The 27,362-nt window shown below is 43.4% G+C and overlaps 1 protein-coding gene across 6 annotated transcripts in view; it reads right to left on the bottom strand.

Annotated features, from left to right (window-relative positions):
• Positions 1-22,099, bottom strand: part of LOC130277078 (RNA-binding protein 4B-like) — a 67,378-nt gene extending 45,279 nt beyond the window's left edge. For 2 of the 6 annotated variants that reach the window (XR_008845363.1, XM_056527368.1), the window contains exons 1-2: positions 21,965-22,099; positions 13,239-13,659 (exon numbers count right to left, since the gene is read on the bottom strand). Coding sequence is in view for 5 of the 6 variants with exons in the window: in XM_056527368.1 (XP_056383343.1) it covers positions 13,239-13,650 (412 nt within the window). In the remaining variant the exon portion in view is untranslated. Of the gene's footprint in view, positions 1-4,914; positions 6,204-8,676; positions 9,278-13,238; positions 13,660-21,964 lie in introns of those variants that run through there. The other 4 variants (XM_056527366.1, XM_056527367.1, XM_056527365.1 and 1 more) reach the window with 4 other exon arrangements.
• Positions 22,100-27,362: the final 5,263 nt, after the last annotated feature.

Raw genomic sequence — 27,362 nt, 5'->3', positions numbered from 1 at the left:
TGTAAAAGTGGGTGCCCTACAATGCTCAGAAGAGGAGCGCCATTGGTATTTTGGAGAGAAAATTTGTCCGTAATTAAAGGCCATGTGTTTTCAAAGCCCCCATAGTGCAAGAACAATGGACCCCCATGTGACCCCATTTTGAAAACTACACCCCCTCACGGAATGTAATAAGGTGCCTGACAGATTTTTTTTGGAACAGTGGTCCGTGAAAATGAAAAGATGCCATTTTTCATTTGCTCAGTCCATTGTTCCAAAGATCTGCCAAACACCAGTGGGGTGTAAATGCTCACTGAACCCCTTATTAAATTCTGTGAGGGGTGTAGCTTCCAAAATGGGGTCACATTTGAGGGCTTTGTACACGCACATGGCCCCTGACTTGTTTTCCAAACTAATTCTCTCTCCAAAATCTCAATGACGCTCCTTCCCTTCTGATCATTGTAGTGCACCAGCAGAGCACATGACGTCCACACATGGGGTATTTCCATTCTTTTATTACCCTTTGTAAAAATGTAAAATTTGGGGAAAAACCAGCATTATAGTGAATTTTTTTTCTCACTTACACATCCGACTAACAAAAAAAAACACCTGTGAGGTGTTAAGGCTCACTGTACCCCTTATTACATTCCTTGAGGGGTTTAGTTTCCAAAATAGTAGGCCATGTGCGTTTTTTGTTTGCTGTTCTGGCACCATAGTAGCTTCCTAAATGAGACATGCCCCCCCAAAAACCATTTCAGCTAAATTTGCTTTCCAAAAGCCAAATGTGACTCCTCTGAGCATTGTAGTCGCCCGCAGAGCATTTTACGTCCTAACATTGGGTATTTACTCAAAAGAGATGGGGTTACAAATTTTGGGGAGCTCTATCCCATTACCCTTTGTAAAAATGGTACATTTGGGGGGAAAAAACCTGCATCTTTGTGAAAGAATAAATTTCATTTACACATCCGACTAACAAAAAGTCGTCAAACACCTGGGGGGGGGGGGTGTTAAGGCTCACTGTTCCCCTTGTTACGTGCCTTGAGGGGTGTCGTTTCCAAAGTAGTAAACCATGTGGGTTGTTTTTTTTTGCTATTCTGGCACCAAATGGGCTTCCTAAATGTGACATGCCCCTCAAAAACCATTTCAGAAAAAACTTCCTTTCCAAAATCCCATTGTCGCTCCTTCCCTTGAGCCCTCTACTGCGTTCGCCGAGCACATCATACACAAATGAGATTTCATTACTCGAGAGAAATTTGGTTACAATTTTTTGGGGGCCTTTTCTCCTATTACAACTTGTAAAAATGCAAAAACAGTGTTTAAAAGAACTTGAGTGTGTATAAAAATGAAGATTTTAAATTTTCTTCACTTTGCTATTCCTGTGAAACACCTAAAGGGTTAAACTTTCTGAATGTCATTTTGAATACTTTGAGGGGTGCTGCTTTTATAATGGGGTCATTTATGGGGTATTTCTAATTTGAAGGCCCTTCAAATCCACTTCAAAACAGATTTAGAAAATTGTGAAAAATTAGAAAATTGCTGCTGAACTTTAAAGCCCTCTGATGTCTTCCAAAAGTAAAAACATGTTAACTTTATGATGCAAACAAAGTAGACATTGTATATGTGAATCAATATAATTTATTTGGAATGTCTATTTTCCTTACAATTGAGAGCTTCAAAGTTAGAAAAATGCAAAAATTTTATTTTATCAAATTTTGGAATTTTTCACCAAGAAATTATGCAAGTAGCGGCAAAAATTTACCACTAACAAAGTAGAATGTGTCACCAAAAAAAAACAAAAGAAAAACCACTCAAATTAATAAGTAAAAGCATAAAGTGATAGAGGTCAGATATGAAAAAAAAATGCTCCCGTCCTTAGGGTCATAATGGGCTCCGTCCCCAAGGGGTTAAAAACCAACACAAAGTGAAAAAAATAAATAAATCACGAAAAAACCATTAACCCCCTTCCGTATTAAACGTTCATATCACCCCCCCTTTTCCATATAAAAAAAAAATCGAAGCAATTAAAAGTGATAATGGGATATGTTGAGAAATCCAGTTATCAAATAATCGCCCAATTCGTTGTCCGCAATCAGTGGCAGCAGTGAATGAATGAAGCCGACATGTCTCCGCCGCTGCCCTGCTCCTAGTGCAATCAGCGCACTGCCGGGACATGTATATTCTCCGCAGGGCCCCCCTTTAGACAGCAGTCCCCACCCTTGTAGACACCTGCAGCTGTCCTGTCGGGTGCTGCGGCTCCGCTGCCCCGTTCTCCCGTCCGCATCACGTTGTCCTATGGAGGACCATGTGATATACACGTCACTCCACCTCCTCCCTTGTACCCAGCGTAATGTTACGGAGGAAGCAGTGATGTGTGTGTCACATGGTCCTCCATAGCACAACGTGATGCGGACGGGAGAACGGGGCAGCGGAGCGGCAGCCCCCGACAGAGGGCAGGTGAGCTGTCTACAAGGGTGGGGGCTGCGGTCTAAAGGGGGGGCCCCCGCTGTCTTAAGGGGTCTGTAAAAGCAATGGTCTACAGTCTGCACATACACGTGTATAGGAGTGCTACATAAAATAAATAAAAAAATTATGTAAATTTACTGCTCCCCAATAAAAATTCGCTCCCCTTTTCCTATTGCTATATATACAAAAAAGTTAAATCATTTTTCCTTAGACATACGGTAGTATCAAATATGTATAACTGTCTGAATTATTAAAATATTAGTGAATCATTAAAAAAAAAATTTAATAGTTCAGACAGTTACCCATGCGGCAGTATAAAAATTTGCTGGTTTCTGTACAGGATCATTAATAATGACAGCAACTGACGTAAACATTAAAGAAAAAAAAATTTGCTGCTGTTTGGTCACATCTAGAGATGAGCGAACTTACAGTAAGTTCGATTTGTCACGAACTTCTCGGCTCGGCAGTTGATGACTTATCCTGCATAAATTAGTTCAGCTTTCAAGAGTCTCCTAGGACTGTATCCACCTTTTCCAGACCACCGGAGCACCTGAAAGCAGAACTAATTTATGCAGGATAAGACATCAACTGCCGAGCCGAGAAGTTCGTGACGAATCGAATTTACTGTAAGTTCGCTCATCTCTAGTCACATCACATGCTAGAAACTTAATATGGCCATAGTTTTTCCAGTAGAATCAGCGGAACCCCTTTTTTGGCATTTTGACATTTTTTCCGATTAATCAATAAAATAATCGACAACTAATCGATTATTAAAATAATCGTTAGCTGCAGCCCTAAAATATAATGCAAATCACAGAATTTATAACATATCCCAGAAAAAAATGAGCCATTAAAGAGCCCAGTATACGGAAAAATAAAAATGTTATAGGAGTCAAGATTTTTTTTTTATTTAATTAGTAAAAAATGATGGAAAATAAACAAGTTTGGTATTGTAATCAGGCCCACCTGAAGTATCAAACTATCATGTAAGTTTGACCACAAGGAATGGCGAAAAACCTAAAATTTTGTGTTATGGAAAAATGAAAAGGTCTCTTTTCAAAGTACAATTGGTCTTGCAGAAAACAAGCCCTCATATGGGTCTGTAGATGGAAAAATAAGAGTATAAGAGGATATACTAGGGCGAGGAGGAAAAATCTTAAAGGGGTACTCCACCCCTAGACATCTTATCCCCTGTCCAAAGGATAGGGGATAAGATGTCTGATGGCAGGGGTCCCGCCGCTGGGGACCCCCGCAATATAGCATGTGGCACCCACCTGTTACTGCTCCGGTAGTGCTGGAGGGTCTGGCTCCCGACCACGGGAACGGAAGATCGTGACGTCACAATTCCGCCTCCGAGGGACACCCCGCCCCGCAATTCAAGTCTATGGGAGGGGAAGTATATGTCACGCCTGCTTCCATAGACTTTTATTGAGGGGGCAGGTCGTGACTTCACACGGGGCGGAGTTGTGACGTCACGTTCGAGTATTTTTGTGTGTGACTTTACATGACAAGGCTGCACCTCTCTCATACAAAAGGTAATATACAGTGACCCCCCCGACCTACGATGGCCCCGACATATGATCAAATCGACATACGATGGCCTCTCAGAGGCCATCACATGTCGATGTCAGCATTGACATACGATGCTTTTTTTATGTCGGGGCCATCGCATTAAGTGCTATCCGGCAGCGCAAAATGCTTAAGCTGCTGCTGGATAGCAGCTTAATGTTTCCCGTGTGGTGCGGTAAGTATTACTTACCCCTCCACGATGCTCCGGGGTGTCCACCGGGTCCAGCGCTGGTCTTCCGGTGTCTTCTCGGCCCTCTCCGATGACGTCAATACGCTGCTGAGCACGTCATCCAATACATCCATCCAAAGACGTCGCTACGCAGGCCCAGTAAGGCCTTGCGGAAGAAAGCAGAGGACCGGAGAAAACAGCGGAGGACCGGAGAAGACAGCAGAGAGCCCAGCGGAGGCCCGGGGACACCATCTCGAGCTGTGGGGACAGGTGAGTACAGCTTCCTATACTTTACATTGCACGAATCCCTCAACATACGATGGATTCGACAAACGATGGCTCGTTTGGAACTAATTACCATCGTATGTTGAGGGACCACTGTATGTGTATTTTGACAAATACATAAATGACCGAAATGTAAATTTTAGTGGTGTGATTTTACACATTTAGAATGTGATTATGAAATAGGGAAAGACATAAATTTACATTCATATGTACAGTATCTGCTGCAAACTTGATGCTGTGTTCATTTAGTTTGTTATCTGCAGCAGATTTTATACATATAAATATAACCTAAAAGCCAACTACTACAAAACCTGAATGTGTACGACATCACACACACACACACACACACACACACACACGGTGAAAACAACTGCTAAAAAATTTAATACTTGCTCCATTTTCCAGAGTTCCTTCTAATTTGTGTGTAGTTTAAATTAGCAAAATTACACAAGCACTTTCAAAACAGCTCTTTATTTAGGAAGAAAAAAAATCAAATGTTGGCATATATATCTTCATACAAGATAGGTAACATATCCTGAATGGTTTTACTGCACATTACTTTTTCTTCTTGCTAATACATTTACTATGGTAGAAAAGAAACACATGAAATATGAATTCCTAAAAAGAGCTTACAAAAAAGTACAATAGTAAGATGTAGTTAAATTTACTACACACACACAACCTGAATTTCTTTGCACAAAACTGATGCAATGTTAACTTAGACTTCTATACTAGATTGGGAGTTGACTTTTTTTTAGGGGTGTTGGGAATGCATAAACATACATGAACCAAAATTTTAAAAATGATAGTGGCCATGAAATACCTACAATAGGTTGGAATTTGCAGTTAATTGAGAATTACGCTGGATGAATGTTTTGCAAACTAAGTTATAAAACAGACGACATATGTTAATGTTACCTGGTTAAAAATGAAATGTATTAGGGTTATAAATGTCAGTTCAAGAATGTCAAAACTTAACTTGTATTTTCTGTTCTGTTGACAACATGCTTCTTTGGAAGCCACTTGATACCATGACCCTACAAAAGACACCTAGGCTTGTTGGGGGAGATTTATCAAAACCTGTGCAGAGGAAAAGTTGTCGAGTTGCCTATAGCAACCATATTGCTTCTTTCATTTTTAAAGAGGCCTGTGAAAAATAAGACGCAATGTGATTGGTTTGCTATGGGCAACTGCACTATTCCTCTACACAGATTTTGATAAATCTCCCCCATTGATTTAATGCAGCTATCCAGTAATACATATTCATGAAAATCTACACAAACCAAAAAGGTGCCCATAAACATTAGATATAAGGAAAACAGCTGATCAGTTAGGTGATGTTTAATAAACGATCAGCGTCTTAGCTGATGGACGAAAGACTGCACTCATCTGTACGGAGATCAGCAGTTGTTTCAATTTATGTCTGGTAGTCATGAGGCCACAAACGTTCTTTTTAGAAAGTTCATAAGTCCGTCAAATAGGCCATTCATGATTAAATAAAGTCTAAAACACGTCTGTCTTCAAAATGTTGTTCCTCAACCAACATATCTATTGTGTATGGGCACCTTTAATCTAAGGAGATGTGAATCTATAATATTTCCCTCTATGCATTTCAGTAGGTGCATCAATTTACTTAAATAAAAAACAAAAAACTGAGATGTTGCACATTTCCGACGTTCAGACGAAAACTTTTTATTGCGAACGCAACTGGAGACCACGTCGGAGCCCGAAAATATTTTACCTAAAATACAAAAAAAAAAAGTACAAAGTAGAAATTTGCAGTTTTTGCATGATTTATTTTTATACATCCTATATGAATGAAAAATCTTCATTTTTCAAGCACAAAATATTTCTCTTCAAAGTGTAACTACATTAAAAAAAGTTTTATATACAATATATTATACACAGCTTAGTCTTCGCAATAAAGGATTACTGCTAACTATACATAAAAGTGGCAAAAGGAAAGACAAAAAGCTCAAACTATTATGGGTTCTGTTCTAAATGCAGTTTTTCTCTAAATCAAGATTCCTTTTGCATGAAGGTGGTGACATTAAAGTATGTATTTGATGGGTTTAAAATATAGCTCAGTATGAGCCAAAGTATAGCCCAAAGGAACAACTCTGATTTAAAAGAATTTTTGATCAAAATTTATATTTAAAAAAAAAAAAGAAAATGCTCAATTTGTGGAGTCTGATTAAGGTTTCAGGTAGATGTTATCAATGACTGATCTTGGGAGAGAAACTGCGCCACAGGAGTCTGGCAGCAGCTTACCTTTAGGCTAGGTTCACACTGTGGAATCACTGCCGGAGACCAAGCCAGCAGCACTCGGACCACATTGCCTTCCCCATAGATGTCAATGCATTTCTGAGCAGATCTACCTAGAAATGCATTGCAGTCTAGGGAGACGGCAATGCAGTCCGTGAGGTCGTAGTGCTGCCGGCTAAATCTCCGGCAGAAATTCTGGACAGAGCGTCTGTAGTGTGAACTTAGCCTTAAAGGGGTATCCCAGGCAAAAAAAATTTTTTATATATCAACTGGCTCCGGAAAGCTAAACAGATTTGTAAATTACTTCCATTAAAAAATCTTAATCCTTCCAATAGTTATTAGCTTCTGAAGTTAAGTTGCTGTTTTCTGTCTAACTGCTTTCTGATGACCCATGTCCCGGGAGCTGTCCTGCTCCTATGGGGATATTCTCCCATTATGCACAGCTCCCGTGACGTGACATCATTGAGCAGTTAGACAGAAAACTTCAGAAGCTAATAACTATTGGAAGGATTAAGATTTTTTAATAGAAGTAATTTACAAATCTGTTTAACTTTCCAGAGCCAGGTAATATATAAAAAAGGTTTTTGCCTGGAATACCCCTTTAATGTTTGGCTCAGCTGAGCTTTTGAAAGAGTAGTGTGTTTAGGAGAGATGCCTGTGGGCCAAACTATTCCATGTGTATGGGTACATTTATTGGGTTAAGATTAACTATTATATAGTTCGTAATTATGCCACATTAAGTAGTAACTGCAGTCACACTCCGGTGACAGGATATCTGTTTAAGGCTGGGTTCACACCACGATTTCTTAAATACGGTTCCCGTATACGGTTTGGAGGAAGGGGGCGGGGCTTAATCGCGGCGACCGCACTCAGCCGTATTCGGGAACCGTATTTAATGCAAGTCTATGAGCCGACCGGAGTGAACAGCAGCCTCCGGTCGGCTTCGTTTTCGGCCGTATGCGGTTTCCCGACCGCAGGCAAAAACGTGGTCGACCACGTTTTTGCCTGCGGTCGGGAAACCGCATACGGCCGAAAACGAAGCCGACCGGAGGCTGCTGTTCACTCCGGTCGGCTCATAGACTTGCATTAAATACGGTTCCCGAATACGGCTGAGTGCGGGCGCCGCGATTAAGCCCCGCCCCCTCCTCCAAACCGTATACGGGAACCGTATTTAAGAAATCGTGGTGTGAACCCAGCCTAAGTCTCCCACAACTCTGTAGCTTGACACTTGCCAGAGACTACATTGATAAGGATACATATTTGCATGGGACTTCAGCAATCAGTATAAGGATTTGCCTGTAGTCTCGGGCTCCAAAGTTGTAAAAGATTTAAACAGAGTTCCTGCTGCCAAAAGCGTGACTGCAGTTACATTTTAAACACTTAAGCAGCAACCCTCAAATAAAAGGGAAAAGTATACAGGAAAAAAAAATAAAAACTCATTATTGCTAATAAAATTTATAATGAAGAAAAAAATTATATTGTGATTTAATGAAGCCGTGTTTTCTAGCTAAGGGTGTTCTAAACCACATTTAATGCCAGATGACAAGAGAAGGTAGCATAAAAGTAAAGCCTTTAACGTATAATTTTTTTTTCAAAGTTTAAAAAGGGTACACCACAACAATGCAGAATCCCCAGTAAAACACCTCCCCAAACTCAAACACTTACCTGCAAATATATACCTGCAATTGGATAGAAGCTAATGTTAACATATACATATTGATTTAACGGTCCAAAAATATAATGCACGTACTGTACACATGAAAACGATGACTGACCGTAAAGTAAAAAATTTAAATACGCTCTATAACCAAAACGGACAAAAGGAAACTAAGTACAGCTAAATATTGTGTTGCTTAACATTGTCCCAAAAAGGGCATAAGACAGAGTGGATAACGCTGAATTAAACCAGGTAAAATATCATGAGAGGGGAAAATTAAGTAAAAAGCCTCACCTCCTCAGCTTAGTAATACCGCGAACGTTCAGGGTAGACATTCCGCATGTATCGTGGGGTTTCATAGATTGTGTTACGCAGAGCAGGGGCTAACCTGCGTTCCGATTCATATTCATCCACACCGGCGGCTGGAGGAGGGCGACGAATTGGGCTTCGCTCTCGTGCGTAATAGCTGGGAAGTGGAGGAGGAGGTGGTAACAGCTGCCTCTCATATGGAGAGGGCTCCATTCGTTTTCTGTGTGACAGAGCGGATACTGATGGAGGGGGAATAGGAGGCAGCCGACGATCCATAAAAGAATCATATGATGAGGGGCGTGCACGATAGCGATGGTAGTAGTCAATGAGGTTGCGGCGTTCCCGCTCATAATACATACGCTCGGCGTAGGCAGCAGCCGCCGCATTACGCATAGGGACATAAGGATCTGCGAAAGGGTCATGACCGTAGGGCGACGCCAGATCCATCTCCCGAGCCATTTGGTCTAGTGGGCACACTCCGGACCAGTGGCCATCCTTCCCGCAACGATAACACCGACTTCGTTCTCCCATCCCCGGCGTGACTCGCAGACGACTCGTAGAGAGCTGAACGTGCATCCGTTTGCCTTCAAGAGAGCAACAACAACCAACAATGGTTGGTGAGAAGTCAGGACAGCTCCCTTATCTAAGTAATACTAATGACCGACTACAAATTCAACAACATAGACCTGGATTAATATCCACAGAATACGGAACATTTATGGATAAGTTACAAAAGGGATGCTTCACAAAATTCCCTGATCTCATGCTACTTTTTTGCAGAAGCTTGTTTTTTTAGCAAACCGAATGACATTTAATATTAATACCACAAAGGCATAAAGAAAAATAAAATATAGAAGGTTGCTACGCAATTACAAATTTACAGTATGTGAGACAGATGAAGTGCAATATCTTAAGAGAATTTACACCAAAAACTAAATTTGCCTTATACAAGTACATGGAAAAAATTGAGATAGCGAGTTTAGCAATTATACTTGTTTTACTTAAAAAGCTATACACCATGGGGATATTCATCAAAACCTGTCTAGAGGAAAGTTGCTGAGTTGCCCATAGCAACCAATCAGATCACTCCGTACATTTTTGAAGGCTTTTAAAAGCAATCTGATTGGTTGCTATGGGCAACTCAGCAACTTTTCCTCTGGACAGGTTTTGATAAATCTCTCCCAGTGTTCTCTTGTGCTGTAGCACAATATTTACAAAAGTGTAAACCTGAAGCATGGCCACATTTTGCCAGTACTTATGAATAACTAGGAAATGCCCTCTATCATGTAATCTTCTGATATACCAGTATGGCAATTAGGTTTTGTGCAGAAAACCCTCTAAGCTTGACCAAGCTTGTTATACAACTTCGAAGCCTTACCAAGATTTACAGGCACAGTACCAATTGTGTTGCAATTCCTATTCAAATTTGCTAAAAGAAAAACCTGAGTGTGAAACCGATGTTTGTCACTTGGATATGAAAAATGACTACATCATGCTTCTGTAATGAAAAGCAAGTTTTAAATGAGATAGGTCAGAGATAGTGGACAAAAACACATACCCCAACCGCTGGAACACCCGGGATCTCCTGTACAGGGCATGTCGAGCCCAGCACGAATCTGTGGTCGATATGCCCCCTCCATATATCTCTATGGATGAGCTGTTCATCTAGTTTCATCTCTCCCGGAGAGATAAATAGAAGGGGCGTGTCAGCCACAGCTTCATGCAGGGGTCAACACGCCCCATTCCCGGAGAGAGACAGGGCCTTGTACAGGAGATTAAAAAAAAAACTTATCCCCTATCCTATGGCTAGGGGATAAGTTTTTGTTCATGATACTTCTCTTTTAAGAACAGAAAACTAGGTCTAGATAACTAAAGTGGGCAGAACTCCAGCGGACTTCAGGGAAACCAGCTTAAAAAGCTCTAGATACATTAACTACTGGATCTTCAAATTTGCCAAGAATTGATGTCAATGTACTTACCAAACATAACATTTTTCTATGATTGTAGAAAGAGCAAAATAAGAAGCTAGATGTGCCAAAAAAAACAAAAAACTAGATTTGTAGCTTCCTAAGAAAATTAAAGAAAATTATGTAAAGTATCTTAAAGTGTTTTAAACTGGTTAACTGGTTTTGTTTGGTCTTGAAGATCCCAACCTATATGCCATAGGAGAGGCGTTCTGCTGGGGAAGTGTATTTAGGGGGAAAAAGCTCAATTTTTTTTTTATTGATGGCTGCTTGTGTCACCCCTTGAAGGAGAACTGCAGGGCAAAGGAGACAGGGTAATGTTATGTTTTACTTAAAGGAGAACAGCAGGGCAAATCTGAACTTTTCCTGTGCCCGGGCTGCAAAAACTAAAATAAAACTCACTCCACTTCCTACCCCATTTCACCGATATTGGCATCCAGTTCCTCTGCTGCTGCTCTGCTTCTTAGGCTCACACTGCAGTTAGCGTATCGCCAGCCGCAGCGATGTCCCGCCTCTGCCGGTGATCGGCAGAGCGCATTGTCATGTAAGGAGCTCGGGACCGCCTTCTCCCTGCTGGAGGAACGGGAAGCAGATATCGGCACAACGGTGGAGCATAGGAAGTGTTAGTGTTTGTTTTTTTTGCAGCCCGGGCACAGGAAAAGTAAAAAGATTTGTGCTACAGTTCTCCAGTAAGCAAATGTGATTGCACCGACAGTTTGGGTCCTCCGGTATCTAAAGCCCACACTGTGAAGTGCACAGCCCTTACAATATATGATGCTAATCGTGTGTGCAAAACAGCTTTAGAGAGTCACTGTCATTTAAAACAACTTTTGATATTTTGCCTAGACATGCCAAATCTTACTCCCGAGACCCATGGCAATCATGAGTTAAGATGAAGTGTATGGCAACGTGTTGTACTCCCCAGCTGATCACCAAACCTGATTCATATACTCTATTATAGTCCATGGGGAATAAGTGGTGTTTATTTGACAGCTGGAGTGTGAGCCACACACTTCACTTGGCTGTAATTAATCACAGCAGATCTCAGGAGAGAACCAATGCTATCTAAACTTTTGAAATGTCTGTGCAACATGTCAAAAGTTGTTACAAATAACAGCGATTCCTTAAAGGGGTACTCCGCACCCCTAGACATCGTATCCCCTATCCAAAGGATAGGGGATAGGATGTCAGATCGCCAGGGTCCCGGTGCTGGGGGCCCCTGGGATCTCGGCAGCTGCACCCACCTGTACGGCTTCCACCTCACACAGGCATCGCTGGAGGCTTCAGAGCCCGACCACAATGGCGGACGAGCGTGACGTCACAACTCGGCCCCGTTTGACGCCCCGCCCCCTCAATGCAAGTCTATGGGAAGGGGGGTGACGGACCTCACAGACTTGCATTGAGGGGGCGGGGCATGACGTCACGCTCGTCCACCATTGTGGTCGGGCTCCAAAGCCTCCAGCGTTGCCAGTGTGAGTTGGAAGCCGTACAGGTGGGTGCAGTAGCAAAGATCCCGGGGGCCCCTAGCAGCGGGAGCCTGGGGATCTGACATCTTATCCCCTATCCTTTGGATAGGGGATAAGATGTCTAAGGGAGCAGAGTACCCCTTTAAGACTCAGTTACATGGTAGTTTCACTATGCAGTTGTTAAGGCTACATCTTCATGCTGGAAGTCTTCCCAGCAAGAAGCAGTTTCCTCCTTCAGGGTTCAAGGATTGCCACTTGTAAATACTAGCAGTAAAGTAGGAATGATAAGCCCTAAAGTACCAATTTTTTTAGCTGCTTTCTAGATAACTGGTTGCAGTATATGCAAGCCCTGACCACAATTTTATAACCTCTGTGGGCATTTACATTAGTCGTTGAACCTTATTATTGGCATAAGGATGGAGGGATAAAGTATGTTGCATTCCAACACACCAGATTATTAATGCTTCCAAAACATAAGAGCAACTAGAGATTTCTGACAGCAGCTTATCCTGTTCTCAAATAAACATGTATGCTAGCTCAATCCCAGATTCAGCTCCATAAATTTGGGAGAAAACAATCCCATATGTATATATTCAGCTCAAGGCCTGATTCACACTTTAGTATCTTACCAACTTTCTTTTTTATTAAGCCAAAAATGGGAGTGGAACATAAAGAAAATAAAAAATATTTCTCTTTTCTGAATTCTCTCCTGGTTTTGGCTTAAAAGTAAAAAAAAAAATATACTGATGAAACATTGAAGTGTGATTAAAGGGGTATTCCAGGGAAATAAAAGTTATCCCTTGTCCTTGGCCCTTATTGACCCTCAACCTCCGAGATTGACTTTGGTGACTTCCCACTTGGCAAACCACCGGCTGAGCTGAGATGATTTGCTGAGCAGGCTGTCATTAAAGCCAGTCTGAGTTTGGGAGCTGGAGCATGCTGAGGACAGGCGAGTAGTCGACCCCAAGATAAGAGATTGCAGAATCTCAATGGTCGGACCCCCCGCAATCAGAAATGTGTCCCCTATCCTGTGTATAGGAGGATACGTTTTATTTCCCCAAAGTACCCCTTTAAGGCCAAACACTTATTTTCCTCAATTATCTCACTCATTTCACCTTTAAATTCATAGTTGTTTAGATTTCTGATTGCTTCAAGTGCTTCCTCTGCTTTCTCCATGTGAACAAAGGCGAAATCCTTCACAATATCACATTCCAAAACAGATCCATACTGCTCAAATAGTTCTCTTAACTCTTCACTGGTACAGTCAGGGTTAATGCTACTGACATGAAGCTTGGTTGAAGCTTTTGGTTTGCCCCTGCTGTGTTCCACATTAATGCAGACATCATGTAATTTATATTGGTTCAGATTTTCTACTGCCTCATCAGCCGCCTTTTTGTCTTCCATATGGACAAAGCCATAATTTGTTATGATATCACACTCTGTAACTTTTCCATACTCTTCGAACAGTGTCTTCAGCTCTGCGGGTGTTGCCTCAGGCGGGATGTTGCCAATAAAAAGTTTCACCATCTTGCCAATCTTCAGAGAGAGAGAAAAGACAAATTTAAATGAGACTGAACAAGTGAATAGAATGACAAATAGCAAAGAGAAAACTTTTTTCCTTCCCCTTTGAAAGGATTATTGTGGGAGATTTATTAAAACCTGTCCCGAGCAAACATTGCCGAGTTGCGCATATCAACCAGATATGCTTCTTTAACCCCTTAAAGGACATAACGTTTACCCACTTTCGTTTTTTCCTCCTTACCTTTTAAAAATCATAACCCTTTCAATTTTGCACCTAAAAATCCATATGATGGCTTATTTTTTGCACCACCAATTAGTGCTGGGCGGTATACCGGTATGAACCGGATGCCGTTCTTTTTTTCTTCCACGGTATGAAGTTTTGCCCATACCGCTATACCGGTCGAGCCCCTCCCCCACCCTCCGAGTCAATAAAAAAAAATTAAACTTACCCGTAATGGGGGTGGTCTAGGCCATCCATCCTTCCTGTAGTGTCCGGCGGCATTCCAGGTGGAGGGTGAACCGGTCCGGGCTGTCCTTCTCCAGGGGTCCTCTTCTCCACTCCGGGCAGGCTCCGGCCTAGTACGCTGCATAGACGTCGTCTACGTCAGGTGCGTCGCTGCGCACGGACGTCACTGCGCAGCGGCGAGCATGCAGCGTTACTAGGCCGGAGATTGCCCGGAGTGGAGATGAGGACCCCCGGAGAAGAAGGACAGCCCGGACCGGTTCACCCTCCACTCGGAATGCCGCCGGACACTACAGGAAGGATGGATGGCCCGGCTCACCCTACCTGGGCGGTCCCTGCAGCAACTGGGAAGGGGAGTCAGGGTTCTGGGATGGACAGGTGTCTGTACAATATACTATACCTACAGTAGGCCCTCCAGCTGTTGCAAAACTACAACTCCCAGCATGCTCGGACAGCCAACGGCTGTCCGGGCATGCTGGGAGTAGTAGTTTTGCAACAGCTGGAGGCACCCCTAGTTGGGAAACACTGACCTATACTATACACTACTATATAGTAGGGATGTAAGAAAAAAATCGATTCTCGCGATAATCGCGATTTTTCATTTGCCGATACAGAATCGATTCAAAATATTTTTGAATCGATTCTTTTAGGGATGTGGAATTTTTAATAAAACGCACTTTTCTTACCTGCCAACGAGCCCGCGGAGCTCCGGTACAGTCCGGTACAGGTGTTCGGTCCCCGGGCTGTATTCTTCTTACTTCCTGTTAGTCCGGCACGTCACATGGAGCTTCAGCCTATCACCAGCGGAGGCGGGACATCGCTGCGGCTGGTGATAGGCTGAAGCTCCATGTGACGTGCCGGACTAACGGGAAGTAAGAAGAATACATCCCGGGGACCGAACACCTGTACCGGAGCTCCGCGGGCTCGTTGGCAGGTAAGATAAAGTGCGTTTTATTTTATTTTGCAGCCCGGACGGGATAACATGAGAAAAGTGCGCACCGGAGTACTAGATCGCCGCTGTCAAAGCTGACAGCGGCGTCTATTGGGATCTATGAATGCTCCCAGGTGGGCGATATATCGCGATGTATCGTCACCTAGACGGTATCGCGATATATCGCGATATATCGAATCGCCACACTGGTATCGCGATTCGAATCGAATCGCCAAATTCTTGGCGATTCACACCCCTACTATATAGTCCAACATGCTGGGAGTTGTAGTTTTGCAACAGCTGGAGGCTGTAGGGTTGTTAGTTACATCTATTTAAAAGGGTACTCCACTGCCCCAGTGTTCAGATCATTTAGTTCCAAAAGACCATTTAGTTCAGCTAAGCCACCTCAATGCAAAAAAAAAAAAAAAAAATACAGTGAAATACCGTGATACTCATTTTTGGTCATATCGCCCAGCACTACCACCAATTCTACTTTGCAGTGACATCAGTAATTTTACCCAAAAATCTATGGCGAAACGAAAAAAAATCATTGTGCGATGAAATGGAAGAGAAAAAACGCAATTTTGTAAATTTTGGGGGCTTCTGTTTCTACGCAGTACATTTTTCATTAAAAATGACACCTTATCTATTCTATAGGTCCATAAGATTAAAATGATATCCTACTTATATAGGTTTGATCTTGTATTACTTCGGGGGAAAAAAAAATCATAACTACATGCAGGAAAATGTATACGTTTAAAATTGTCCTCTTCTGACCCCTATAACTTTTATTGTTCCATGTACGGGGCGGTGTGAGGGCTCATTTTTTGCGCCGCGATCTGAAGTTTTCATCAGTATAATTTTTTATTTTATAAAAAGTGACCAAAAATACGCTATTTTGGACTTTGGATTTTTTAATGCAAGTACGGCACTGACCGTGCAGTTTAATCAACGATATATTTTTATAGTCTGGGCATTTATGCACGCGGCAATACCACATGTTTATTTACAGTTTATGGGAAAAGGGGGATGATTCAAACTTATTAGGGAAGGGGTTAAATGATCTTTATTAACCCCTTAAGGACGCAGGACGTAAATGTACGTCCTGGTGAGGTGGTACTTAACGCACCAGGACGTACATTTACGTCCTAAGCATAACCGCGGGCATCGGAGCGATGCCCGTGTCATGCGCGGCTGATCCCGGCTGCTGATCGCAGCCAGGGACCTGCCGGCAATGGCCGACGCCCGCGATCTCGCGGGCGTCCGCCATTAACCCCTCAGGTGCCGGGATCAATACAGATCCCGGCATCTGCGGCAGTTCGCCATTTAAATGAACGATCGGATCGCCCGCAGCGCTGCTGCGGGGATCCGATCATTCATAACGCCGCACGGAGGTCCCCTCTCCTTCCTCCGTGCGGCTTCCGCTCTGGTCTGTGATCGAGCAGACCAGAGCAGGAGATGACCGATAATACTGATCTGTTCTATGTCCTATACATAGAACAGATCAGTATTAGCAATCATGGTATTGCTATGAATAGTCCGCTATGGGGACTATTCAAGTGTAAAAAAAAATGTTAAAAAATGTAAAAGTAAAAGTAAAAAAAAAGTGAAAAATCCCCTCCCCCAATAAAAAAGTAAAACGTCCGTTTTTTCCTATTTTACCCCCAAAAAGCGTAAAAAACATTTTTTATAGACATATTTGGTATCGCCGCGTGCGTAAATGTCCGAACTATTAAAATGAAATGTTAATGATCCCGTACGGTGAACGGCGTGAACGAAAAAAAAAATAAAAAAAGTCCAAAATTCCTACTTTTTTAATACATTTTATTAAAAAAAAAATTACAAAAAATGTATTAAAAGTTTTTTATATGCAAATGTGGTATCAAAAAAAAGTACAGATCATGGCGCAAAAAATGAGCCCCCATACCGCCACTTATACGGAAAAATAAAAAAGTTAGAGGTCATCAAAATAAAGGGATTATAAACGTACTAATTTGGTTAAAAAGTTTGTGATTTTTTTTAAGCGCAACAATAATATAATAGTATATAATAATGGGTATCATTTTAATCGTATTGACCCTCAGAATAAAGAACACACGTCATTTTTACCATAAATTGTACGGCGTGAAAAACAAACCTTCCAAAATTAGCAAAATTGCGTTTTTCGTTTTAATTTCCCCACAAAAATAGTGTTTTTTGGTTGCGCCATACATTTTATGATATAATGAGTGATGTCATTACAAAGGACAACTGGTCGCGCAAAAAACAAGCCCTCATACTAGTCTGTGGATGAAAATATAAAAGAGTTATGATTTTTAGAAGGCGAGGAGGAAAAAATGAAAACGTAAAAATTAAATTGTCTGAGTCCTTAAGGCCAAAATGGGCTGAGTCCTTAAGGGGTTAAAGGGGTATTCCAGGCAAAAACATTTTTTATGTATATCAACTGGCTCCAGAAAGTTAAACAGATTTGTAAATTACTTCTATTAAAAAATCTTAATCCTTTCTGTACTTATGAGCTTCTGAAGTTAAGGTTGTTCTTTTCTGTCTAAGTGCTCTCTGATGACACGTGTCTCGGGAAACGCCCAGTTTAGAAGAGGTTTGCTATGGGAATTTGCTTCTAAACTGGGCGGTTCCCGAGACACGTGTCATCAGAGTGCACTTAGACCGAAAAAAACAACCTTAACTTCAGAAGCTCATAAGTACTGAAAGGATTAAGATTTTTTAATAGAAGTAATTTACAAATCTGTTTAACTTTCTGGAGCCAGTTCATATATAAAAAAAAGTTTTTTCCTGGATAACCCCTTTAACTTTTTGTTCACTTTTTTGCAGTGTTACAGCTCCCATAGGGGGCTATAACACTGCACACACTGATCTTTTACACAGATCACTGCAAAGCCATAGCTTTGGATTGACCAGTGTTATCAGCGGTTGGATTTCAGGCTTGCAGCAATCAATCACTGTATCATGGGGGAAAAAAAACGTATCCCCTATCCAAAGGACAGGGAATAAGTTTTAGATCATGGGGGTGCGACAGCTGGGACCCCCACCTCTCCCCGGGAAACGACATCACGACCCAGTACAAAGTGGCAGCTGACATGCCCCCTCCATATAGCTATATGGGACAGGCAAAGATAACCAAATTGGAAACTGCACTAAAGTGATGAAGCATTTTTTACATATCAGGAAGACTTGATTTGCACTGAAATAATTTTCCCTCATGCATGCTGCTCCGTTTTCGAGGCATCCCTATCTAGCACCAGCCCCAGTGTCTGAGAACCACACTACATTCTACAATGCTGTGCCTTGTGCTAGATCCTAATGCCTAGTTTCCAACAAAGCACCCATGAGCATGGACAATGGTCAGTTCATACACCTGTAGAATACCACTGGGATTTCACGCCATGTGTATGGATTACGGACAATCCATGCACCTGTATAAGGCTAGATATAAAAAGAAAATCATTTAGAAAGATCATTGTGCAAAGACCTGTATGATCATTTTCTTTCATATTAAACTGCAGTTATAAAACTGCATTGTCCACAGATTAAAAGTAGTCCAGACCACTGGGACACTCCACGAGCTCCCACCCGGCACTCTGCATGAATGCAGTGGGTTCACTACAGTATAAAGCTGTGGTCAACATGCTCTCTTCCATGCATCTCCATGGGAGAGCTGGAGATATATGAACGCAGAGATCCGGGGGGCCATGTGAGAGATTGTGGGGGGTGGGTCCCAGCAGTAGGACCTCCCTGCAGATAGAAGAAACTTTTTTGATACTGGATAACTCCTTTAAAGAGTTGGCTCTGACCATACTAAAAATGCATCATATGCATGACTGCCATTAGGCTTTAAGATACGTTTACTGGAAATACCAGTGCAGCACCATGTACTGCTCACATGGATGAGCGACAGAAACCTAGTGGAAGAACTGAACAAAGCCAATATTGTGCACAGGGCTATGCCCCTTACTGGTCAAAGTCCCTGAAAGCCAACAATGCAGACTATAAACAGATAAGCCAAGAGTGTATATTCCAACATAGAGGTACCTGCGTCAGACATGTTTTTTTGGTTATATTGACAGTATCAACACTGATAAATGAAATGGGTTATCCAAAGATTGAAATGTATCCCTCTCCACAGCATAGGGGAAAACTAGCTTTTCAGCCCACCAGCTGACAACCCCACCGATAACAGAAGTCAATTGCCCTCTGGGTGAATAAAGCACCAGCAATGTAAGCTTGGACAACACTATTTGTTCTCTAAGGAACTTACAAAAATTGCTGAGCTCTGAACATTCGTAGGTCTTATAGAGTTTGATGGGAATAGTGGCTTATGGAATTTTGTGCCTCAAATCCTGCACATCAAATATGTACAGGATACTTGTATGTGTGAATACACCCTTAGGATACTTTCACACGAGTGGATACCCAGCGTATTTTACACTGCGTATCAGTGCTGGGTGGTATACCGGTATGAACTGGACACCGTGTTTTTTTTTCTCCCACGGTATGGAGTTTTGCCCATACTGCTATACGGGTCGGGCCCCTCCCCCACCCTCCGGATGAATTGTAGAGACAAGCGCGGCGCCCTCACTTGTCCCGGTGTGCTTCTCTGGCCCGATTCAGAGCGGAATCGGGCCACAGAAGCGAATCCATTTACTGTGTCCCCCGCTGCGCCTGTCAGCCAGTGTCCCCGCGAGCACGATCAATCCCCACCGCTAGCGGAATACATGTGCCCACTAGCGCTGTCACAAGAATGCCTCACAGGCAGTAATACCGTGATACCGCGATAATAAATAAAAAATACTGTGATATTAATTTTAGGCCATACCGCCCAGCACTACTGCGTATACGCCGATGAAGGACCGCTGTATGATGCCTTTACAAGGGCCTGCTCGGAGCGGCAATATGCCGCTACAAGCAGACACACTGAAGGCATGTGAAAGGCGCTGCGCATGCACTCGCTCACATCGCGGCCGGTAACCCTGCTCTATGAGCTAGGCCGAGAGCTGCAGCGATGTTCGAGTATACTGCGCAGTGTCTGCTCATAGCAGCAGAAGGCAGCATACAGCAGTACTTCAGCGGCAGATCCGCAGTGTAAGGGTGCATTCACACCATGTATTTGCAATACAGTTCCTGTATACGTTTTCAAAACCGTATGCATTGACTCCCCATTGAAAACCGTATGCCAAAAGATGCATCTGGTTTTGTCAGTTTTTCCCCGTACCCAAAACCGTAGCCTACCACGGTTTTTGGTCCGGGCGAAAAACTATATTAATCTGTATACTTATTTTTTTAACATGGGAGTCAATGGGAACAGTACAGAATCGTATGTGCATACAGTTCCATCCAATTTGCACCATACATTTTTGACTTTCCACAGTTTTTTTTTCTTGGAATTTCAATCAAACAAGTGAAACTTTATTCATAATTGAGTGAAATGTTAAAAACTTATGGTTTTTTTTCTTAAAAACGGATGCAACCGGATATAATTTTTCAAACTATATACGGTTTTTAATCCTATACGGGTTAAAATATGTACACACATTTTGATATAGTTTAGTCAGGTTTTGAGGAATCCGTTTTTCATCAAAAACCTGACACCGGAGCTGTATTGCAAAAACGTGGTGTGAATGCACCCTGACTTCAATGGGTAGCAAAGTCAGCCACAGAAGATATTCAGCAGATCCTGTACGTGTGAACGTACCCTTAAAGGGGTACTCCAGCGCTTAACATTTTATCCCCTATCCTAAGAATAGGGGATAAGATGTTTGATTGCAGGGATCCCTCCGCTGGGGACCCCACGATCTTTCCTGCAGCACAGAGCAAGGATTGTTCTGTGGCTGATGATGGGCGTTGCAGGGAACAAAGCATCATGACATCACGACCCCGCTCCCTCAATGTATGTCTATGGGAGGGGGCGTGATGGAAGCCATGCCTGCTCCCAGACCGTCACGAGGGGGCAGAACTATTACGTCACAATAATTCGCCCTCTGCGCCGCCCATCAGCCACAGAGTGATCCTCGCTGAGAAACAGGGGTGCTGCAGGAAAGATAACTGGGGTCCCCAGTGTCGCGATCCCCTCTACCCAACATCTTATCCCCTATACATTTCTTACAGAACACCTCAGTAGGAGTATAAAATGCATTGCTGCTCCTGTTCTCATGGTTCCTGGACCACATGGTCCCCTAAGCTTCTCACTACTACATGACTTCTGCAAACACAACAGAGTGTAACATTGGTGTTTTCCAACCAGTGTGCCTCCAGCTGTTGCAAATCTACAACTCCCAGAATGCCTGGACAGCCATTGGCTGTCCAGGCATGCTGGGTGTTGTAGTTTTGCAACAGCTGGAGGCTCACTGGTTGGAAAACACTGCAATAGAGATTGACTGCGGCGGTCACATGGTCTGCATTAAGAATATTCAGGAAGTATAGACAGAAAAGCCTGATAGGGTGTGTGCATCTGGGAAGGTTGTGGCCTGTCCCCACCCTACATCACATGACCCTCCAAAATATAAGAATAAAGAACCCTTCATATACAGCAGGGTTACCCCGTTGTGTATTTCTACCTGTTGCAAAAACTACCACTCCCTGCATGCTGGGAGTTGTCTACAGCACAAGAGGCCTCCATTACACCCGGATGGCACCCTATTGCCCATAGCAACCAACCAGGAGACGGCTCTGGTAAAAAGCAAGTGAGCGGTTGCTATAGGCAACAAAACAAATTTCACCTAACAAGGCCCTAAAATCAGCCGCCGTGCAAGAGACCCTCCTCCTCCCTAGCCAACACTAATGCGCTATCTGCGAACGCCACTACACGTACGGGCTCAAACACACGAAGCAGCTTTTTTTCCCCCGTAATCAATCGCCACAGCCCGCCGCTAAATACTAAGATATCGACCAATGTAACATTCCGGGTAACTCACCTTCTCCTCTCACGCGCGAACGACACAAAATGGCAACTCGACTAAAAAGCTTCTCCTCGAGGCCAGTGAAAGAGAGGGGCGTGGCCTACACGTGACCGCCGCTGGTTGGCAGTCGCCGCTCGCGCTCTGCGCAGCGATTGGTCAGTTGCTTGTTTGCTAACCGATAGCAAGGCTTTTTGTAAACGGGAAGTGGCTTGGTTGCCCGGAAGCACTGGCGCGCTCTCTTACTGTAAGGAAACGGCGGATGAGGCGGCGGCCATTTTGTTATTTAGTGAAGTGTTTAGTATAACGCCACAGAAAACTAGCATTTAGAGCTTGTACTTTTACTTTACTGGGGTGCGCTCATGTTCTAGGCATGATTTTACTTCTACCACATTATGTGTGCTGGTGATAAGCAGCTGTGTGTGTTCTCAAAGGGTAAAGTGTATTCATTAATTTACTTATTAAATATTGGGACGTTTTATCCTACAGTATGTCTCTACCACGTTCATTGGCAAAACTGCAACTCCCATCATGCTTGGATAGCAAAGTCTTTTTGCAACAACTAGAATGGTGTTTTCCAAACAGGGTGCCTCCAGCTGTTGCAAACGTACAGCTCCTAGCATGGCTGGACAGCCTTTGACAACCTCAACTTTGACCTATACCAGTGTATCCTAACTAGGGTGTCTTCAGCTGTTTCAAAACTACAACTCCCACCATTCCTGTGTGGTGGCCCAGTCTGGGAGTTGTTACCCCCCCTACCGTTGCTTCCCTGTCAGGCAGCCTCCCTGCAGTGTCCCCTGGGCCCCCTGCATCTGTTCTACTGTAATTGTATATTATCCCCTATGTTATGTATATAAGAATGTTTTATCTTTAAAGGGGTACTCCGGTGCTTAGACATCTTATCCCCTATCCAAAGGATAGGGGATAAGATGCCTGATCGCGGGAGTCCCGCCGCTAGGGACCCCCGGGATCAAGCACGCGGCACCCAGTTTGTAATCAGTCCCCGGAGCGTGTTCGCTCTGGGACTGATTACCGGCGACTACAGGGCGGGCGGCGTGCGACGCCCCCCCTCCGTGTGATGTCACGCTCCGCCCCTCAATGCAAGCCTATGGGAGGGGGCGTGACAGCTATCACGCCCCCTCCCGTAGGCTTGCATTAAGGGGCGGAGCGTGACGTCACACGTCGCCCGCCCTGTAGTCGCCGGTAATCAGCCCCGGGTCGAACACGCTCCGGGGACTGATTACAAACGGGGTGCCGCGTGCATGATCCCGGGGGTCCCCAGTGGCGGGACTCCCGCGATCAGGCATCTTTGGATAGGGGATAAGATGTCAAAGTACCGGAGTACCCCTTTAAGAAAGGTTAACATGTGATCACCGGTTGTCGTGTGATTGTTACCCAGGAGGTATCAGTGACCAATGGGACCCCACCAGAGTCTCCCCCATAAAAGCCCTGGGAGGAGTCTCTTCTCTCTCTCAGTTCCTGAGTCTTTGCTGAGGTGCAGTCAAGCCTAAGTGTGTGTCTGGAGTCATAGGAGGCCTCAAGTCAAGTCTGCAGCGACAAGTTAGGCTGCTTTCACACTATAAAGTTCACCCGTTAATAAACGTCCGTTATAAAGTATTGTTAACTGACGTTTAATAACGGGTGAATTAACAGATGCTAACGGCTGAATAAGGTCTGTCCAAATAACGGGCATATTCATCCGTTAAGACCCGTTATAACATCTGTCATGTACGGACATTTTAACACCTGCCTACAGACTCCCACAGCTAGGTCTACAACTACTCCCATCATGGAACAGACTTTGGATAGGGGATAAGATGTCTTAGCGCCGGAGTACCCCTTTAAAATCTCTGAAGTCACTGGTCCCCTCCGTGGGCCTGACTACACTGTAAAGACTCTACCATCTGTCACTCAGTAAAGCTTCTGTAGGTCTGTAACTTGGTGTCGGAGTCATTATTTCCCCCATGCCTAGCCCAGGATCCAGCAGTATACCTTCAGGTGGTATTGAAGATAAACCATGACCTGGTGTCACGAATAAAAGGGGTTAATGCCATCTGCCCCTAGGGTAATTCCATCTGCCCTGTATCACACCCTCTACCACAATTTTTGGCATCATGAACAGGATATGGGTGTGTGCCTTATGTGACAAGTCCTCCCCCAGTCTGAACTGTGTCCAGTATTGTCAGAAAATCGCATGCCGATGCGAATAAAATTTTTGCCAGAAAGTGTATGGGACTTTACCAGTGAAAAGTGTTATATCCGAGGCGCTTGTGAAATAGAGGGGGAGGTGAAGAAATGGTTTTCTTCCATTGTGAAGTGTTCAAGTACTGTACAACACAAATAGAGAAACACAGCCGCACATCTACCATTTGTATTTTGATATATTTGCTTCTCAGCATAATTTAAAAAGCGAACAGGTTGTTCGTATACATTTTGATCAAAAAGTACAAGCCCACTCGCCATGTCACGGCCACCTAGTCAGAGTGGATCCCTAACCAAACCCTGGCATAGCGCAGGGCTGTGACCACTGCCTCCGAGACACCATGCCCACAGGGGTAACAACCCAGTGGCCAGGCAGCCCCCCTGCTGCCTGACCAAGCCCCTGTCTCGAGGCCGCACCACCCCACAAAGCATCACAGAAACAATGGCTGCCACAGATCACCACACCAGTGTGAACATCTACCATGTGCTCCCTCAACATCAGAGGGCTGGGAGAATGTTATGAGGAAACCCTTATGAGAAACAAGTAGATCAAAATACAAATAGTGGATGTGTGGCTATGTTTCTCTATTTGTGTTGTACATTTGTAGTCTCTCCCTTCTGCCATGGCCAGCACTCTACTCCACCCATTCTGCCCAAGCGTTTTTTAATTAGCAGGAGACTGCATAAGGGTTTCCTCCTAACATTCTCCCAGCCCTCTGGTAGGGAGCACATGGTAGGTGTTCACAATGGTGTGGTGCTCTCTAGCGGCCATTGTTTCTGTGATGCTTTGTGAGGTGGTGCGGCCCAGAGCCAGGGGCTTGGTCAGGTAGCAGTGGGGCTGACTGGCCACTGGTTCGTTCCCCCTGTGGGCATGGTGTCTTGGAGGCGGTGGTTGCTGCGCCAGTGTTAGGTTAGGGACCCACTCTGACTAAGTGGCCTTGACGTGGCGAGTGTCCTTGTACTTTTTGATCAAAATGTATGCTAACAACCTGTTTTTTAAATTATACTTAGAAGCAAGTAGATCAAAATACAAATGGTGGATGTGTTGGCTGTGTTTTCTCTATTTGTGTTGTACATTTTTTCAAGTACTGTGTCAACCATGTGCAAGATCAGGTCTGAAGCTATGTTGCGTTACAAAGTGTTGCAATCCAATAAGAACCAATTCATAAAATCTTAATATTTTATTGAACATATATCAGAAAAGCCGCTAGAGGAGGAGAGAGCACACCGTATAGCTTAACCTCTTAAGGACCCATGACGTATGCATACGTCATGAGTCCCGGTCCTGCGATATAACGCGGGGTCACACGGTGACCCCGCATCATATCGCGGCGGGCCCGGCGTCATAGTGAAGCCGGGACCCGCCTCTAATAGCGCGCGGCACTGATCGCTGTGCCGCGCGCTATTAACCCTTTAGCCGCGCGCTCAAAGCTGAGCCGCGCGGCTAAAAACGAAAGTAAAAGTGCCCGGCTAGCTCAGGGAGCTGTTCGGGATCGCCGCGGTATAATCGCGGCATCCCGAACAGCTGTAGCACAGGAGGAGGTCTTCTTACCTTCTCCTGCGCTGTCCGATCGCCGAATGAATGCTTCAAGCCTGAGATCCAGGCTTGAGCATTCAATCGCCGAAAACACTGATTGATCCATTCCTATGGAGATGGATCAATCAGTGTAAAAGATCAGTACATGCAATGTTATAGCCCCTTATGGGAGCTATAATGTTGCATAAGAAAAGTGTAAAAAAAATCATTAACCCTTTCAATTATCCCTTTCCCTAATAAAAGTTTGAATCACCCGGCATTTCCAAAAATAAAAAAAACATTATGTAAATAATAATAAAAATAAACATATGTGGTATCGCTGCGTGCGGAAATGTCCGATTTATAAAAATATACCGCTTTTTAAACCGCTCGTTCAATGGCGTACGCGCAAAAAAATTCCAAAGTCCAAAATAGCGCATTTTTGATCACTTTTTATACCACAAAAAAGTGAATAAAAAGTGATCAAAAAGTCTGATCAGAACAAAAATGGTACCGCTAAAAACTTCAGATGACGGCGCAAAAAATGAGTCCTCAAACCGCCCTGAACACAAAAAAATAAAAAAGTTATAGGGGTCAAAAGATGACCATTTTAAACGTATAAATTTTCCTGCATGTATTCATGATTTTTTTCGGAAGTGATACAAATTCAAACCTATACAAGTAGGGTATCATTTTAACCGTATGGACCTACAGAATAATGATAAGGTATCATTTTTGATAAAAAATGTACTGCGTAAAAATAGAAGCCCCCAAAACTTACAAAATAGTGTTTTTTCATCAATTTTGTCGCACATTGATTTTTTTTCCCGTTTCACCGTAGATTTTTGGGTAAAATGACTAATGTCATTACAAAGTAGAATTAGTGACGCAAAAATTAAGCCATTATATATAATTTTAGGTGAAAATTTTTAAGAGTTATGATTTTTTAAAGTTAAGGAGGAAAAATTGAAAATGAAAAAACGGAAAAAGCCCGGGTCCTTAAGGGGTTAAGCATGCAAATATACGATACCACTGGTAAACACTGGCAGCCTCCGGACCCGATATATAACATATGCAGCACCTGCGGGGTGCACACACTAGATAAAGTATCAAACAATACAATGGAAAAGGGTAGCGTGCACTCACCGCGGGTAAACAGCTGCAAGCCCGAGGTCCGGGATCACCGCAGCATAGACGAGGACGGTAAGGGGCGCTCAGAAAAGGACAAACATTTAAAAATAGGTAGAGCATAAAAATAAGGGCACTGCAGGTGACAACAGATGACTGGAGATGGCAAACACGGTGCAACAATACATGGAGTACAGAGACAGATGCAAGAGATAATAAAATGCACTCTCAAAGGCTGGAAGTAAAAGGATTAACATATGAAAAGCAAGAAGCGTCACAAGGTAAGCCAGAGTGGTAATGTTAGAACATAGAAAGCATCCATGGAAAAAAAAAGCTAAATTAAAACAGAAAAAACAGCCAACAAAGACTCCCTGCCATGCAAGTTACCACCTGCCACTCCAACCCCAACGTACGTTTCGCGTTAATGCTTCGTCAGAGGGCGTGTCTAAACCCTCAAGCAGGTGGGTATAAGTATCAGATATCAGCCAATCAACAAGTCTTTCACATCACAAGCACACCAAAGCTCCCAATCATCACATAGTCACTAAGTATTACATCATTGCTATGATG

The sequence above is a fragment of the Hyla sarda genome, chromosome 6 (assembly GCF_029499605.1).
Source record: "Hyla sarda isolate aHylSar1 chromosome 6, aHylSar1.hap1, whole genome shotgun sequence".
Lineage (NCBI taxonomy): Eukaryota > Metazoa > Chordata > Amphibia > Anura > Hylidae > Hyla > Hyla sarda.
Note: the sequence above shows the minus strand (reverse complement) of the source record. Positions and strands in the feature narration are given on the sequence as shown.